Source organism: Panthera onca, chromosome D3 (assembly GCF_046562875.1).
Source record: "Panthera onca isolate mPanOnc1 chromosome D3, mPanOnc1 haplotype 2, whole genome shotgun sequence".
NCBI lineage: Eukaryota > Metazoa > Chordata > Mammalia > Carnivora > Felidae > Panthera > Panthera onca.
The window spans coordinates 15163609-15178586 of NC_138350.1; the positions used below are offsets into that span (position 1 = coordinate 15163609).

The 14978-nt window shown below is 45.9% G+C and overlaps 2 protein-coding genes across 2 annotated transcripts in view; both read right to left on the reverse strand.

Moving 5' to 3' along the window:
• Positions 1-5092, reverse strand: part of GCN1 (GCN1 activator of EIF2AK4) — a 57679-nt gene extending 52587 nt beyond the window's left edge. Inside the window, exons 1-2 of the mRNA XM_060612438.2 lie at positions 5055-5092; positions 80-182 (exon numbers count right to left, since the gene is read on the reverse strand). Coding sequence (XP_060468421.1) covers positions 80-182; positions 5055-5072 — 121 coding nt within the window. The 5' untranslated portion in view covers positions 5073-5092. The remainder of the gene's footprint in view (positions 1-79; positions 183-5054) is intronic.
• Positions 5093-7478: 2386 nt separating this feature from the next.
• Positions 7479-11648, reverse strand: RPLP0 (ribosomal protein lateral stalk subunit P0). The gene is made up of 8 exons (XM_060612439.1): positions 11579-11648; positions 11188-11289; positions 10042-10217; positions 9842-9929; positions 9572-9718; positions 9285-9470; positions 8288-8428; positions 7479-7708 (listed from the first exon to the last, which is right to left on the reverse strand). The coding sequence occupies exons 2-8, from the start codon at positions 11239-11241 to the stop codon at positions 7547-7549; spliced, it is 954 nt and encodes a 317-aa protein (XP_060468422.1). The 5' UTR covers positions 11242-11289; positions 11579-11648; the 3' UTR covers positions 7479-7546.
• Between the last annotated feature and the right edge of the window lie 3330 nt (positions 11649-14978).

Genomic DNA, 14978 nt, shown 5'->3' on the forward strand with positions numbered 1-14978 from the left:
CAGCCATGGTTCTAAACAGAGAGTACAGTTTACTTTGAAATGGAATCATCTCTCGGTCACATGGATGGAAAATAAATACCTTTTCCAGCAACACACTTCCCCAGTTCACCGAGGATTTCTCTCCGTTCCTTCACACTGGCTGTTGTCACCTTCCCCGCAAAACGCTTTAGTGTCTCAGAAACCTGTAAAGACCAAACCCACAGAGACAATTTCAGCAAACTACAAAACAATGAGACTGTGTGTGTGTGTGTGTGTGTGTGTGTGTGTGCGCGCACGCACGTGCGCACATGCGTGCTAGGGAAGCAGGTGCAGAATTCAGTGAAGCTCTAACCAAGGTTTCTCAACCTCCACAATGCTGACATTCAGAGCTGGATAATTCTTTGCTGTGGAGCCATCTTCGTATGCTGTAGGATTCTGAATGGTGTTCTTGACCTCTACCCCCCGAAATGCCAATAACAGCATTCCACTCCTCCTGCCTCAGCTGACAATCCGAACTGTCTCCAGACATTGTCGAATGTCTCCTCAAGGGCAAAATCATTCCCCAGTTGACATGTACTGTTTTAACCCAGTCAACTAGTCAATACTGATATCTTACTTAAATTTAGACAGGGGCGCCTGGGTGGCTCAGTCAGTTAAGCGTCCGACTTTGGCTCAGGTCATGATCTCGCAGTTTATGAACTTGATCTCCACATCGGGCTCTGTGCTGACAGCTCAGAGCACGGAGACTGGTGAGTATCAGTGTCTCCCTCTCTCTATGCCCCTCCCCAACTCATGCACATGTGCAAGCACGCTCTCTCTCTCAAAAATAAATAAACATTAAGAAAATAAATAAATAAAAAGAAAGAAATTTAGACAAAAAAAGGCAAGGCAAAAGGCCAAAACTTCAGGACAGAAAATACCCTTTCACAATTATGTAAATTCTGGTGAGGGCCCACCACATATCAGTGTCTTCCCTTTATATCAGCTCATGTTAACCTCCCACAAGGGGAATGTCAGTATCCTGGCAGGTCATTAGCAGAACATAAGCACAGTGGCTGAAGGGTAGAAGGTAAGGAGGCTGAATCCCAGCTCTGCCTCTTAGCAGCTGTGGAAACTCTAGCACCTACCTCGTAGGACTTGTTAGAGGCTAAGGGAGGGAGCCTATGTAGAGCATTTACTCTCCTCTCAGCACAAGGTCAGCTCCTACTGCCAACAAGCCTTTGAGGCAGGCATCAGTATCTCCACTTTACAAGTGATGAAGGAGCGGACTCCAAGAGGGGAAGCCATTGCTCAGACAGAGGTTGAGAGCCACAGCACCTGCATTTTTGAAACTAAACCTGAAACCGATAGGTCCATTAACCACTGCTAACCAGTCCTTAGCTTTCAACACCATCCATGTTAGCACAGCTGCATCCTCTGCACTGGGTGGGGGCAGTTTGCAAATATTCCGGAAAATCTGCTCCTGAGCAATATTCTCCAAACTATAGAATGGACAAGTCATGGATACATGAGCACTAGAAAAGGCCATGGTAAGACCCAAGTAACTGACATACTGGTGCCCTCATCTTTTCCTTCTAAAGTTATTTCAGTGACAGGCCAGGTCTTACAAGTAACGTACATAGAAAAGGGTACATAGAGACCTTAATACATAGAGGCCTTATTAGTAAAATACATAGAAAAGGGTACATAGAGAAACAAAACAATGTTAAGTTTTTCTTATATTTAAACCCCTGATGTAATTCTACTGGCAATGAGTAAACTCATGCCAAGACTCTGTCTTCCACGGTTTTGTGATTGTTCCAAGTGATTGTTTTAATACTGTCTTTTTTTATAGTCATACATACAGATAATTAAAGAGTCAAAGTCATGTCAACCATACCTAAAAAAAAAAAAAAGGTCAAAGCCAAAGAATTCTGGGAAGTCTGCTAGAAAACCCAGTCCCTTGCCTTCTCTCCCCAAGAGCACCCTCTTTCACCAATTCTGGCTCATAATTTTGGCAGTTATCTCCATAATCTCTAAATAACTTGCTTGTACTACTACTATGGGATTTTTCCGTTTTATTGCCTTTTACAGTAGCTCTCTCTCCAACCTCACCACACACACTCCCCACTTCCCCAACATAATTCCTCAGTTTCATAATATTGGCCAGCTCAGTTGTCCGTGTTTACATTCAACCTCCATTTAATATACTGTGTTTATTATCCTACACAGCTTTATTAACCCTGGAGTTAATAAATGCCCTTTCCCACCTGACCTCAGTCTGCCTTGTTTTATCTGTCCTAATCGACAATTCAACCCCAAATTTTTTGCCACTTGTCTGCTTCTCACTTGACAAATTGTCTGCCTCTTTGGGCAGATCAGGTATTCTACCCAAGTCTATCTTCCTGAAGAAGTTATCTCTCAGAACTTGATGACCTGCCCCAATTTGGCAGTTGGTCCTCTATACTTGGGATATAGTGTCTCACCCTGAAAATGTACTCTTTCTTGTGTTTAGATGGAGCACATCCCCCATTTTGTGAAATCCTTGCACATCTGAAAATGTTCTAGCTTCACACCTGAATTAAGTTTATTTGGATACAGAATACTAGGTTGAAATCATTTTCCCTCAGGATTCTGAAGACATTTCTCGCTGAGCTCCAGCTTTCAGTGCTGCTATAAAGTCCAATGCCATTCTGATTTTTGATCCTTTGTGTGAGACTTGACTTTTCCCTCTGCAAATTTCTAGGATCTTCTCTTTGTGTCTAAGGTTCTAAAATTTCACACCAATGTTCTTTGTTGTGAGTCTATTTTCATCCACTGTGCTCAGCATTTTTGATCTGGAAACACACCCTCCAGTTCAGGGCAAGTTTCTTGAATTACTCTGTGGATGATTTCCTTGGATACTGAACCTCCTACTCTAGTCCTCACAGTGATCCTGTTTCACACTCTCCAGAGGGAAAAAAAAGGCCAGACTTTTGCCAAGGTTGAGAAAGACAGCTGGGGATCTGACTGCATCTGAGAAAAGCTCTCAACCAATCCTAATTTCACCCCTCCCACTCACCCTCACTTCCAGAGGTCAGTTAATACCACCAGCTCCCATCTGCCAGAGATTCTGCCATGTGAATCAGGTTGCTTCTTAGCTTTCCCAACTGTCAGTTTGGGATTCATTTTCCCTGGGTCTACTAAATCCTTCCCATCCAGCACTTTAGAGTTTCTAAAAGTTTGCTGCTGTTGTCTGCTCTCCATTCTCCCAATCCTTGTGGGAGTACTTTTTCAAAACCTTTTAATAGTTTAAGGGGCGCCTGGATGGCTCAGTCAGTTGAGCGTCCGACTTCGGCTCAGGTCATGATCTCATGGTTTGTTGAGTTCAAACCCCACATCCAGCTCACTGCTATCAGTGCAGAGCCCGCTTTGACTTCTCTGACGCACACTCTCTCTCTCTCTTTCCTGGCCCCACCCCTGCTCACACTCTCTCTCTCAAAAATAAACATTTAATAAATAAATAAAACCTTTTACCAGTTTTAGTAAGGGTTGAGGGGACAACAAAAATAGATGCATAAATACAACCCACTCTCTACCTAGAATTCCCACACAGCTGTCTTTCCAGGTTGATATTAAATCCTTGGCTATAGTTTCTCTCACAAATATGAACGAACTTTTTAGGTTCAAAGCTCTTCTTTCTCTAAATCAGAAAATGAATGTTGCCCACTTGATACCCCATCAGAAAACTGAAGAAGTGCGCACCAAGATATTTCACAGATGTTTTTTGTTGGTGTAACCAGATGAAAACAGCTGCAAAGTCCACAGGTTTCTCTCGAGTGGCAATGTCCAATATAGAACTTTCTGTGATGATGGAAACAGTTCTTCTGCACTGCCCAACACAATGGCCACCAGCCACATGTGGCTACCCACACACTGAAACGTGGCTAGTGCAACTGAAGAACTAAATTTTTTATCGCATTTACTTTTAACTAACTTAACTAGCCATTAAATATCCGCATGGCTAGTGGCTACCGTACTGAACACACAGCTCTAGAGAGATGTTTTTGTACTTGAGCATTAATGCTAAATATTCAGTATGTGTCCCCTAACCTCTTCCAAAATACCGAGGAGACTAAGTTTTTCTTTCCAGGATTCTGTGTAACACAACTCTTAAACTAATTACCAGCCCCTTGCACAGGAGATTCTCAATACACAACTTGCCAGTGTTCAGGGTAAGTGCTCTCACTCTCTGGCCTCAGGGCCTCCATATCAAAATCAGTTAGTCTCCTTCCCCTAGAGATTCAAATAAGCCAAGCTGTCCTTTAGACATCTGTTTTTCCTATATTATTCCCTTTTTCACTCTATAACTACCAACAAAGCTAAAAGGAAAGAAAAAGTTTTCCCCAGTCCTTCCCTGAACTACAAGGCACTCACAGGTGAAAAACACACAAGGATGACAAGGCTCTTCCAAGGTAGTAACAGTTCTCTTACTTTCGACCCTGGACCTAATAACAACCAACGTATAAGGTGCCCTACTTTATGTCACTGAATCCTCACAACAAGCCTCTACCATAGGTATGACTTTAGTCCCATTTCACAGACGAAAAGACTGAGACCTGGCGGAGTTAAGTAACTTGCCCAGCGTCTCGTGGTAATCGAGCTAGGACTCAAATTCGGTTCTGTATAAATCCAAAGGCTATGCTCGAAGTCTCTGCACAAAGTTGGTGCTCGAGAAACGTCTGCTGAATGTAAAGTTTAAGGAGTCTGCGCTGGCCGGGGCTCACTGTTGGAGCGCTCTGGGAAATGCGGCAAAGACTAGTAAAGGTGAACTTCTGCAACTCCAGGCTCGGGGAGGGCCCCGCCGGACAACCGCTGCCGAAGCCCAGGCCGGAGCCCCGGACTCCTCCAGCCTGGGGTCGGTCTGCGCCGCGCGGGCCGGGCCGGACCAGGAGCCGCGAGGGGCCGGCCGGAGGCTGCCCCGGGGCCGCGCCCTCCGCAGCCACCGCCCCCCCACCCCCCGGTACTCCTAGGCTAGTGGCAAGGGCGGTCCGGCCCGGCGGCCGCCGTCCACACCCAGCCGCTGGCCGCGTTGGCCCCGCAGCCTACCGCCTCACCTGCGTGTCCGCCGCCATCCTGCCGGCGCTGACTCCGGAACCGCTTCCGGAGCGCTTCCGGGTCACAGCGCGGGCCCACGCGGCAGGGCGAGGCCAGGCTCCCGTTGGGGCCGGGCCTGGCGCCCCCGGGCGGGAAGGCGGCCGCTGCATCCCTGAAGGGGAAGCGGGGAGCGAGATCCAGAGCCGGTGCCCGTGCCGGGAAGGTCGAGGCCTCTTTCCCGAAGGCCTGCTCCTCAGCCCCGGGGCCTTCTCAGCCTGGCCTCGTGGGAAACTAGGGCCTTTGAGGGTGTGTAAGGCGGTGAGGCCTCCAACCCCCTTCAAGTCGGCAGGTCCTGCCTCGACTCCCCAACGTGGGTCTTTATCCAGTAAAGACCACACTCTTTGAAGAAAGTTTCCTAAATGGCAGAACTGAACTAGGTAAAAGTGAGACAGCGAACTAGTATCCTGAGTTTGTAACCCAGTGGCGGACAATGTAGGAGTTAGTAAACACTGTAGATCTGACTGCCAGGGAAGTATTCAGGAGATGTGAGGCACCCGCCCAGGGTGAACCTGGTTCCAGGCTGGGAGCCAAAGGAAAGGCCACAGGGTGGGTGGGATACTGAAGGTAGGAACAGGGCCTCATGGTCCACGGGGCGTTTTCTAAATTTTCCGTGTAGATTGGCCAACTCTAATACAGTTTAGTGAATGGGGTCTGCCCAGTTTAGTTGTTGGCCCTCTATTAGCCTATTATCAGTAATGGCTTTCAAACTTTAAAATACGTTTACATCATGATCCAGTACAGATTGGTAACGAGGATTTGTATGGTGGATTTGTAACCTACCCTTTCAGCGATCATGTTTTATCTCTTTAGACACTACCTACTCATCATGAATTGGATCGCCACCTAGTTTGAAAAACACTGCCAGTGGGGCACCTGGGTGGCTCAGTCAGTTGGGCAACCAACTTTGGCTCAGGTCATGATCTTGCAGTCCGAGTTCGAGCCCCGCATCGGGCTCTGTGCTGACACCTCAGAGCCTGGAGCCTGTTTCAGATTCTGTGTCTCCGTCTCTCTCTGACCCTCCCCCGTTCATGCTGTCTCAAAAATAAACATTAAAAAAAAAATTTTTTTTTGAAAAAAGAAAGAAAAACACTGCCAGTATCTCAACGGACACTACACCTACTGAAAGTTATCTTAGAGGCACCCAGGCTAGTGGCCAGAAATAAGGATTCTGGTATAAAAAGTTAGGGGTGCTTGGCTGGCCCTGTTGGTGGAGCGTTAAGACTCCTGACCTCAAGTTGTGACTTTTGAGACCCAAGCTGGGTGTAAAGATTACTTAATAAAATCTTGGAGGGGCACCTGAATGGCTCAGTCACTTGAGTGTCTGACTTGAGCTCAGGTCATGATCTCTCAGTTCACGAGTTCGAGCCCCACATGGGGCTCTCTGGCAGCTGAGCCTGGAGCTTGTTTTGAATTGTGTCTCCCTCTCTGCCCTTACCCCACTCGTGCTCTCTTCCTCAAAAATAAATATTCTTAAAAAACAAAAAGTAAAATAAAACCTTGGGGCACCTGGGTGACTTAGTTAAGTGTCTGACTTCAGCTCAGGCCACGATCTCACAGTTCAGGACTTTGGGCCCCATGTCAGGACTTGGGATTCTCTGTCCCCTCTGTTCATGAGCTCTCTCAAAATAAACTTTATTTAAAAAATAAAATAAAATTGGGAATGCAAGCTGGTGCAGCCACTCTGGAAAACAGTATGGAGGTTCCTCAAAAAACTAAAAATTGTACTACCCTATGACCCAGCAATTGCACGACTAGGTATTTATCCAATGGATACAGGTGTGCTGTTTTGAAGGGACACGTGCACCCCAACGTTTACAGCAGCACTATCAACAATAGCCAAAGTATGGAAGGAGCCCAAGTGTCCATCGATGGATGAATGGATAAAGATGTGGTATATATATATCTATATGTATATACACACACACACACACAGTGGAGTATTACTCAGCAATCAAAAGAATGAAATCTTGCTATTTGCAACTATATGGATGGAACTGGATGGTATTATGCTAAGTGAAATTAGAGAAAGACAAATATCATATGACTTCACTCATAGGAAGACTTTTTAAGAGACAAAACAGATGAACATAAGGAAAGGGAAACAAAAATAAAAACAGGGAGGGGGACAACACATGAGACTCATAAATAGGGAACCAAACAGAAGGTTACTGGAGGGGGTGTGTGGGGGGGGATGGGCTAAATGGGTAAGGGGCATCAAGGAATCTACTCCTGAAATCATTGTTGCACTATACACTAATTTGGATGTAAATTAAAAAAATAAAATGTCACCACCTTCAAATAAAGCTCTACTATTTACCATGGCTCTAGTTTCTAGTATACAGCACTGTGAACCTCAAAATGCACAAAATGGAAGAGTCCAGAGACAAATTTTGAGAAGCCTTTATTTCCTTGTTTCACAAATAAAGCTGGCTGAATTGGTTGCTTTTGGTGATTAGTCAAAGAGACCAAATCCCATATCCTCATCTGATTCCTCCGACTCTTCCTTTGCTTCAACCTTGGCTGGGGCTGCAGCAGCAGCAGGTGCAGCAGTGGTGGCAGCGGCCACGGGGGCAGCAGCCACAAATGCAGATGGATCAGCCAAGAAGGCCTTGACCTGAAGCAAGGGGAAAAGTTCATGATCAAAATGGTCATCCACAATCCCTACTACCCACAACCCCTCAGTTCTAGTTAAATGGCCAGTAACTTCTAAGCCATTGAAACCTTCCCTGGAAGTGATCAAGCAAGACAGCTTGGCTATGGCCTGGTGAGTTTAGGCCCAGCCCTTAGCCCTCAACTAACTAGCCCTTCTTTGGGTCTCTAAAGTCAAGGATACACCTCCGCTGCCCCCCAACTTCTTAAGTATACTCTTAAAAAAAATGTATCTGCTTTGGGGGTGCCTGGGTGCTCATTCAGTTAAGCATCTGACCTCGGCTTAGGTCATGTTTTGTGAATTCGAGCCCCACACTGAGTGAACTCAAGCCCTGCTTCAGGTGAGCCCCATTTCTCCCTCTCTTCCCCTCGTGAGATTCTCTCCCTCTCTCTCTGCCCTTTGCTCACATACGCCCTCTCTCTCTCTCAAAAAAAAAAAAAAAAAAAAGGTATCTGCTTTCTAAAATACAATTAAAGCACAACTCAGCAGACCATCGTCCATTTACCCTCCATTAGGCCCCCTGTGGTCCTAGTGGGTTTTTACCTTTTCAGCAAGTGGGAAGGTATAATCAGTCTCCACAGACAAAGCCAGGACCCGCTTATATCCATTGATGATAGAATGGGGCACTGATGCAACAGTCGGGTAACCTATCTGCAGACATACACTGGCAACATTGCGAACACCCTATGGAGGGAGAGAAAAATTACATTTCAAGGGAGATATCTTATAGACAAGACCATGAGGTCCAAGCAAAGTTCAACAGCAGACAAAACTTGCTAAGTCAGCATCTTCGCTTCACACAGACACTTCACCTCGTACTAAATGCTTCTGGCAGGACAATTCAGATCCAGTCACTTACAAATGCTTTTACCCCTATTCCCAACATGAGTATTTCCTATACCATAATGAAGGCATTTACTTAAAAAGTCACCATTTTGTGAAAATCTGAACAGTTAAGATAAGCATTCAACTGTTACAAAAAAATGTTGAGCCAATTCCACCTTAATTTCATCCACTAGTGAGATCTCCAAGCAAACAGATAATGGTATATATAATTCCAGTTTTTCATTTGTCCAAAAAAAAAAAAAAAAAAAGGGAATTCCATCTTCCTTTCACCTTATTCATCAATTAAAAAAATATTTTAATGGCAAAAACTAAGCAAGATGTTTCCACAAAAAGTCAGTCCTTCCCAAACAGGATACTAGCAACACGTGTATTACACTGCCCTCATTTTTCTCATTTCTCCTTTGACTCATGACTCTATGCAAAATCTCATGACTTATTGCAGACCCTAGAATTATGGTCCTCACTCTGCGACCAGTGCTGTTAGATGGCTTTATACTCATTAATTCACCGAATCCTTCAATAATCTTGTATTATTATTGCTGGTCTACAGATGAGGAAACTGAAGTATACAAAGTATCTGTCTCTGGTTACACAGCCAGTTGCAGCTACATAACCAGTTTGACAAGAAGCTTCAGACTGCAGCTGAAGCACTCAACCATTAATGTACCAAGGGCCTGACATGGACAGCATGTACCTCCAGGAAGCGAGAATGCAGGGTCTCCTCTGTGATGTCAAGCACTTCAGGGTTGTAGATGCTGCCATTGTCAAACACCTGCTGGATGATCAGCCCAAAGGAGAAGGGGGAGATGTTCAGCATGTTCAACAGTGTGGCTTCGCTGGCTCCCACTTTGTCTCCAGTCTTAATCAGCTGCACATCACTCTGAAGAACAAGGTAGGATTAGCAGTTAACACCTAGACAACCAGCAGGTCCACAGCAACCAAGCCCCCACTTACTTGCACTAGCAAGCCAAGCCCACTCACCAGGATTTCAATGGTGCCCCTGGAGATCTTAGTGGTGATGCCTAAAGCCTGGAAGAAGGAAGTCTTCTCGGGCCCCAGACCAGTGTTCTGGGCTGGCACAGTGACTTCACATGGGGCTATGGCACCAGCACGAGCAGCAGCTGGCACCTGAACGAAAACAGTAATGAGAAGTCTTCTCTCCACAAATACAAGTTGACTACGGTCAATTTTGCTTTCAAGGAGCCAAAATTAACGGCAAGATCTCTTTAGCCAACCCGATTCTCCCCTTACCTTATTAGCCAGCAGCATGTCCCTGATCTCAGTGAGGTCCTCCTTGGTGAACACAAAGCCCACATTCCCCCGGATATGAGGCAACAGTCTGCAAAGAGAAGTTTACAGAAAACCGTCACCTTTCAGCACCATCCTTCTCCAGGGAAAAGGAGAAGGGCACCGAGAAGGGAAGACAAAGATGACCAAATGAATTAACTGACTTCTCCAGAGCTGGGTTGTTCTCCAGATGCCCTCGGATGGCCTTGCGCATCATGGTGTTCTTGCCCATCAGCACGACAGCCTTCCCGCGGAGGGACATGCGGATCTGCTGCATCTGCTTGGAACCTACATTGTCTGCTCCCACAATGAAGCATTTTGGATAATCATCCAAAAGTTGCTATGAAAACAAGCCAGAAACGAACGATGTTTAGCAGGAGGAAAAGAGGAAAAATAGCAAGAGAAACCAAATCCCACAATCACGGACTTCCATCTCCCTTCCTTCCTTCTATGCTTTCGAAACGATTCAGAAACTGGGACAATTTCTTCCACCAGGAGCCACCTGAGTTGTAAAACTGACAGATTTGTCAATCTGTACCCTGAATATGTACAGTGAAGATTAAGTCTCTATATTCAATCCCCAAATTTTTTTGTAGCATTCATTTTTAATTTTTCCCCAGTTATGAGGCATGTTTCTATCCATTAAATGGCTGCATCAACAGAAAAAAACATTCCAAATAAGATTAGGCTCGCAGCATTTTAAACAAGACAAAACAAATACAACAAAACGTCACTTGCATAATCTAGGTTGTAGATGTGATTCCTAGACAATTCTTTTAAGTTCTCTGTATGTCTGAAAACTTCCAAGATTAACAGGGGAGACTAGATTAAGCTCCACAAGGCAGCCTAATGCACAACAGCATGGTCTGGGTTTCTGGGAAGACCCACCTCAAGAGCACCCAATAGAACACATCTGCAAGATGTTTGGTATCTTGGCTGACAAGACCTAAATATGCAACAAGTTGCCGCTTTATAATGAGTTATTCATTGCCTCATTGGTTACAAAACGGAGGCAGAAGCACAAAACCACGATGAGTGCTATTTGTAAGCCAGACAGACCAGAATATGAATGCTGTCATCTTAGGAGCCTATTAACCTGCCTGAACCCGTTTATCTGAAAAAAGGGGGGGGGGGGGGTTGGGGAGGGCGGGTAGATCTCCACAAACTATGGAAATTAAATGAGACTTTCCTAAAATGATCATTTAGTAGCTGGCACCAAGGCAGTGCTCAGCATATGACAGCTGATCGTCCCTATTAGTGCCCAAGGCCCAAGCGGCATAATGCGCGATCGCGACCCACCCCGCACTTACGATGATCTTAAGGAAGTAGTTGGACTTCCAGGTCGCCCTGTCTTCCCTGGGCATCACGGCGGTGCGTCAGGGATTGCCACGCAGGGTTTAAAGACGATGTCACTGAGGAAACAGAGGAGCTCAGGCAACCCTCCGCCCCGACACCCATCCCCATGGCCCTGCCAGACTCCAAACACAAGGCCTACGCAGGGCAGGCCACGCGTGAGCGCCCGCCAGCCCGAGCTGGTGCTGCCGCCGCCATCACCGTCGCCACCCCTCGGGGAGCGCAAGCCACCTCCAAGGCCCCAGCCCGGACAGGCCCGGACCCTGTCCCCCACCAGGATCCCACAAACACCCCCCATCCTTCCTTCCCGCCCCCGGTGGCCGACACTAGCCCAGAACCCATACGAACCTCTCACGAGGACGCCTGGAAAGAGGAGGGGCGTGCGCCGGCGCACACCTTTTATATGTGAATGAGGCGGCCAATCAGAAGACGCGGACAACGTCCCCGGCTATTGGCTGGTGCCGCCGCCCGTCTGGTGACGCACAACTAGTGTAGATCGGCATTGGATGATATTGCTGCCACTCCAGCCAAAGGAAAGCCTTCTTTAAATAAAGTGGTTAAGAAAGGTGCTGCCGGGTGTCCGGAGGCGCTCTGTCAAAGCGGCTGCCCTCTGCTGGGCTGGAGCTGCTTGTGTGTGGGAACTAGAGCTTGCAAACTGAGCGTTCAAGTTTTTTCCTGCCACCTAGCCAAATCTCAAACTAAACAGTACGATGTGGACCTAAGAAATAATTGCATATGCTTTAGAAACAGCATAGTCTCTTGTCTACAGTTTCTTCTTCCCCCTACCAAAACAGAGGAATCTTTTAAAACTTAAGTTAGATCATTTCTCATCTGCTCAAAACTCCTCAAAGCCTTCCCATTTCCCTCAGAGTAAGAGCCTAAAACTTAAAACTCCCTACAAGGTCCTGCATGATCTGCTCTGGACCTACCCTCCTATAATTTATTTTCCTACTGACTCATTCGCTTCCACCAGACAATGCTCTTCCCTGTTTTTCCAGAGCATGCTCCCACTTTATGGTCTTGCAGTAGTAGCTAGTCCCTCTTCTTAGAAGGCTCCTTGCTGGTATCCACAGAAGTAACAACTCCAAGTCTTGGCTCAGATATCATGCACTCAAGGACGCCTACGCTGATCACCCTATTTAAAATTACCCCCAAAATCCACTACCACCACCCCCACTCCTTCCTTACTCTGTTCTTTTTTTTTTTTTTTTTTTTTTTGGTAGCACTTACACGTTTTGTTTGCTTTTTGTTTTGTTTTTTAGCACTTAGACTTTATAACACAGTATGTAACTTACTACGTTGTTAGTTGTCTGTCTCTCCCCACAAGAATGCAGGCCCCACAAAGCAGAGACGTTTATCTTATGTCTGGCACATAGCAAGCATATAATAAATATTTGTTGAATGAATGAATGCAAATTTTGCAGTCAGAAGACCTGGACCCATACCCTTCATCACTTACCCTTACCCTTGTTACCCTTACCACGTGCTAACTATGTCATCTTAGGAAGTGATTTCACCTTACTGACCCTGTTTCCCTTTCCTTAGCTGTAAAATGGGGATAATCAAGTATCTACATTCTAGAAAGAGTTGCTATGAGGATTAAATGAGATATGTAACACATATCTTAACAACAATCCCTGGAATGTAGGAGGAAGTCACTAAATACTAGTTTATTTTATTATACATTCATTCAACACTTATTTGAATGTTTATTTATTTATTTTGAGAAAGAGAGAGAGAGAGAGAGGGCGCACACGCAGGGGAGGGACAGAGGGTGAGAAAGAGAATCTTAACCAGGCTCCAGCCTCAGCACACAGCCCCATGCTGGGCTCCATCCCATGACCCTGGGATCATGACCTGAGCCGATATCAGGAGTTGGGACACTCAGCCGACTTAGCCACCCTGATGCCCTCAACACTTATTTGAACACTTGTGCTATATCCATAGTTTTTTTTGTTTTTTTTTTTTGTTTTTGTAATGATTGAGCTTAGATCCTAGGGCAGAAGCATGTTTCTATCTTCACCCTTTTCACATGGCCAAGTTACAAATTTCTGTATTTTTGTTTCAAAGTTTCCTAGTGCCTCTGATAACCAGCTGTTTAGAGGACTGTTGGAGTCAATGACTGCCAAGCTCTCTTTCTAATGACAATGTATTACTGCATGCTCAGCATTGGGCTAAGTACTTTGTGCACATTACTGCTGTGAATCTTTGCAACAATTCCCTGAGGAGGTACAGTATTAGTAATTCCGTTTATTGGTGAGAAAATTCACAGAGGTTAAACAACTTGCCCAAGTCCTTCAACCAGTAAACAATGGCTTGGGGTGTGGGGCGGGGCACCTGGATGGCTCAGTAGGATTAGCATCCAACTTGGCCTCAGGTCATGATCTCCAGGTTCACAAGTTTGAGGCCCACATCTGTCTTGCTGCTGTCAACAAGGAGCCTGCTTCAGATCCTCTGTCCCTTTCTGCCCCTTCCCCCTCATGTGCAGATACTCCCTCTCTCTCAAAAATAAATAAATATTTAGGAAAAAAAAAAAAAACACCAAAAAAAAAAAAAAAAACACCAAAAACCCAACAACCCCAATGGCTTTGGAACTGAAATCTAGGAGCAAGTTCAAAGCCCATGGGCCTCATAATGCTATACAGTCCCCTCCAAACCCTGAGGCTGTTTCTCCCTAACCTATACTTTTCCGTGTATATACATACTCATATGGTACCTTTCCAAGGACATCCTGGCTCTGATGATATAAATATCATCTCTAATTGTAGTACATCAATATAATGGAATATCATGAAGCCATTAAAAATGATGCAGATCTATATTTATTGACACGGGAAAATACTCACAAAGTACAGTTGAGTGAAAAAGCAAATCGGTGAGAAAGCAAATTACAGTAAAGTGAGCCATATACATTTCTATAAATAAATCCAGCATGGTCTGGAGGAATAAACCACCATTACCTTTGGGTAACAGTTGAAGGTAATTTCCACTTGAGCTCTCTGTGAAATGGTCAATCAAGATTCCAACTAGAATTCAACATGCTGCTTTTTGGAAACGCATTGGAGAGAACAGGTAAATTCCGAAGCAGCCAGGGGAACAAAGCTATCCAGGAAGCTCCTAGGGCCCAGGACTGGAATTCTGGCTCAGACTGGAATTCTGGCTCAGACCAGGAGGAAGCATGCAAGTATGGATATGACCACCGGAGGGCACTAGAGACCCATCCTCAACTGTAAGTCCACCAACTTCTGCTGGGAAGGTTCCCACCCCACTCACTCCGCCCCAGCCAGCAAGTAGGGCAGCGGTGGGGGGTACATCTGGTCAAAGCAGGAACCCAGGCAGAGGCAAGCCCTGGGTTCACATCCTGCCTCTGGGCTCACTCAGAGAATTGTGTTGTGCACGTCAGTTCTCTCTGAACCCCTTCCCTTATCTGTAAATGAGTGTGAGGCACAGACCCCATGTGAGGATGCCCTTCAGGGAATCTACAGCAAAACTAAGGCAGGGCCTGATCCATGCAGGGCCCAACAGCACTGCTCTCCCTGCTTTTCCTCACCAACTGCTGAGAAAAGAGCCAAGCTCACGCAGGGATCCCATCTGTTCCGGGGGCTTTTTGCCTCAAGTAGGGGAACATCACTGAGTCACTCTCATACTATGGTCTCCATGAATCCGCGGAGGGCTTGGTCTCTTTTCTGGCACTAAATTGTTACCTCAGACAGGATCTTCCTCACCAAGAAAAGGCACTAGGCATAGG

Coding starts and splice junctions, on each gene's coding strand:
- RPLP0 (XM_060612439.1), bottom strand. CDS start 11,241: ATGCCCAGGGAAGACAGGGCGACCTGGAAGTCCAACTACTTCCTTAAG. Junction 10,218..11,187: donor ACTACTTCCTTAAGATCATC/GTAAGTGCGGGG, acceptor TTGTTTTCATAG/CAACTTTTGGATGATTATCC. Junction 9,930..10,041: donor AACAACCCAGCTCTGGAGAA/GTCAGTTAATTC, acceptor TTCTCTTTGCAG/ACTGTTGCCTCATATCCGGG.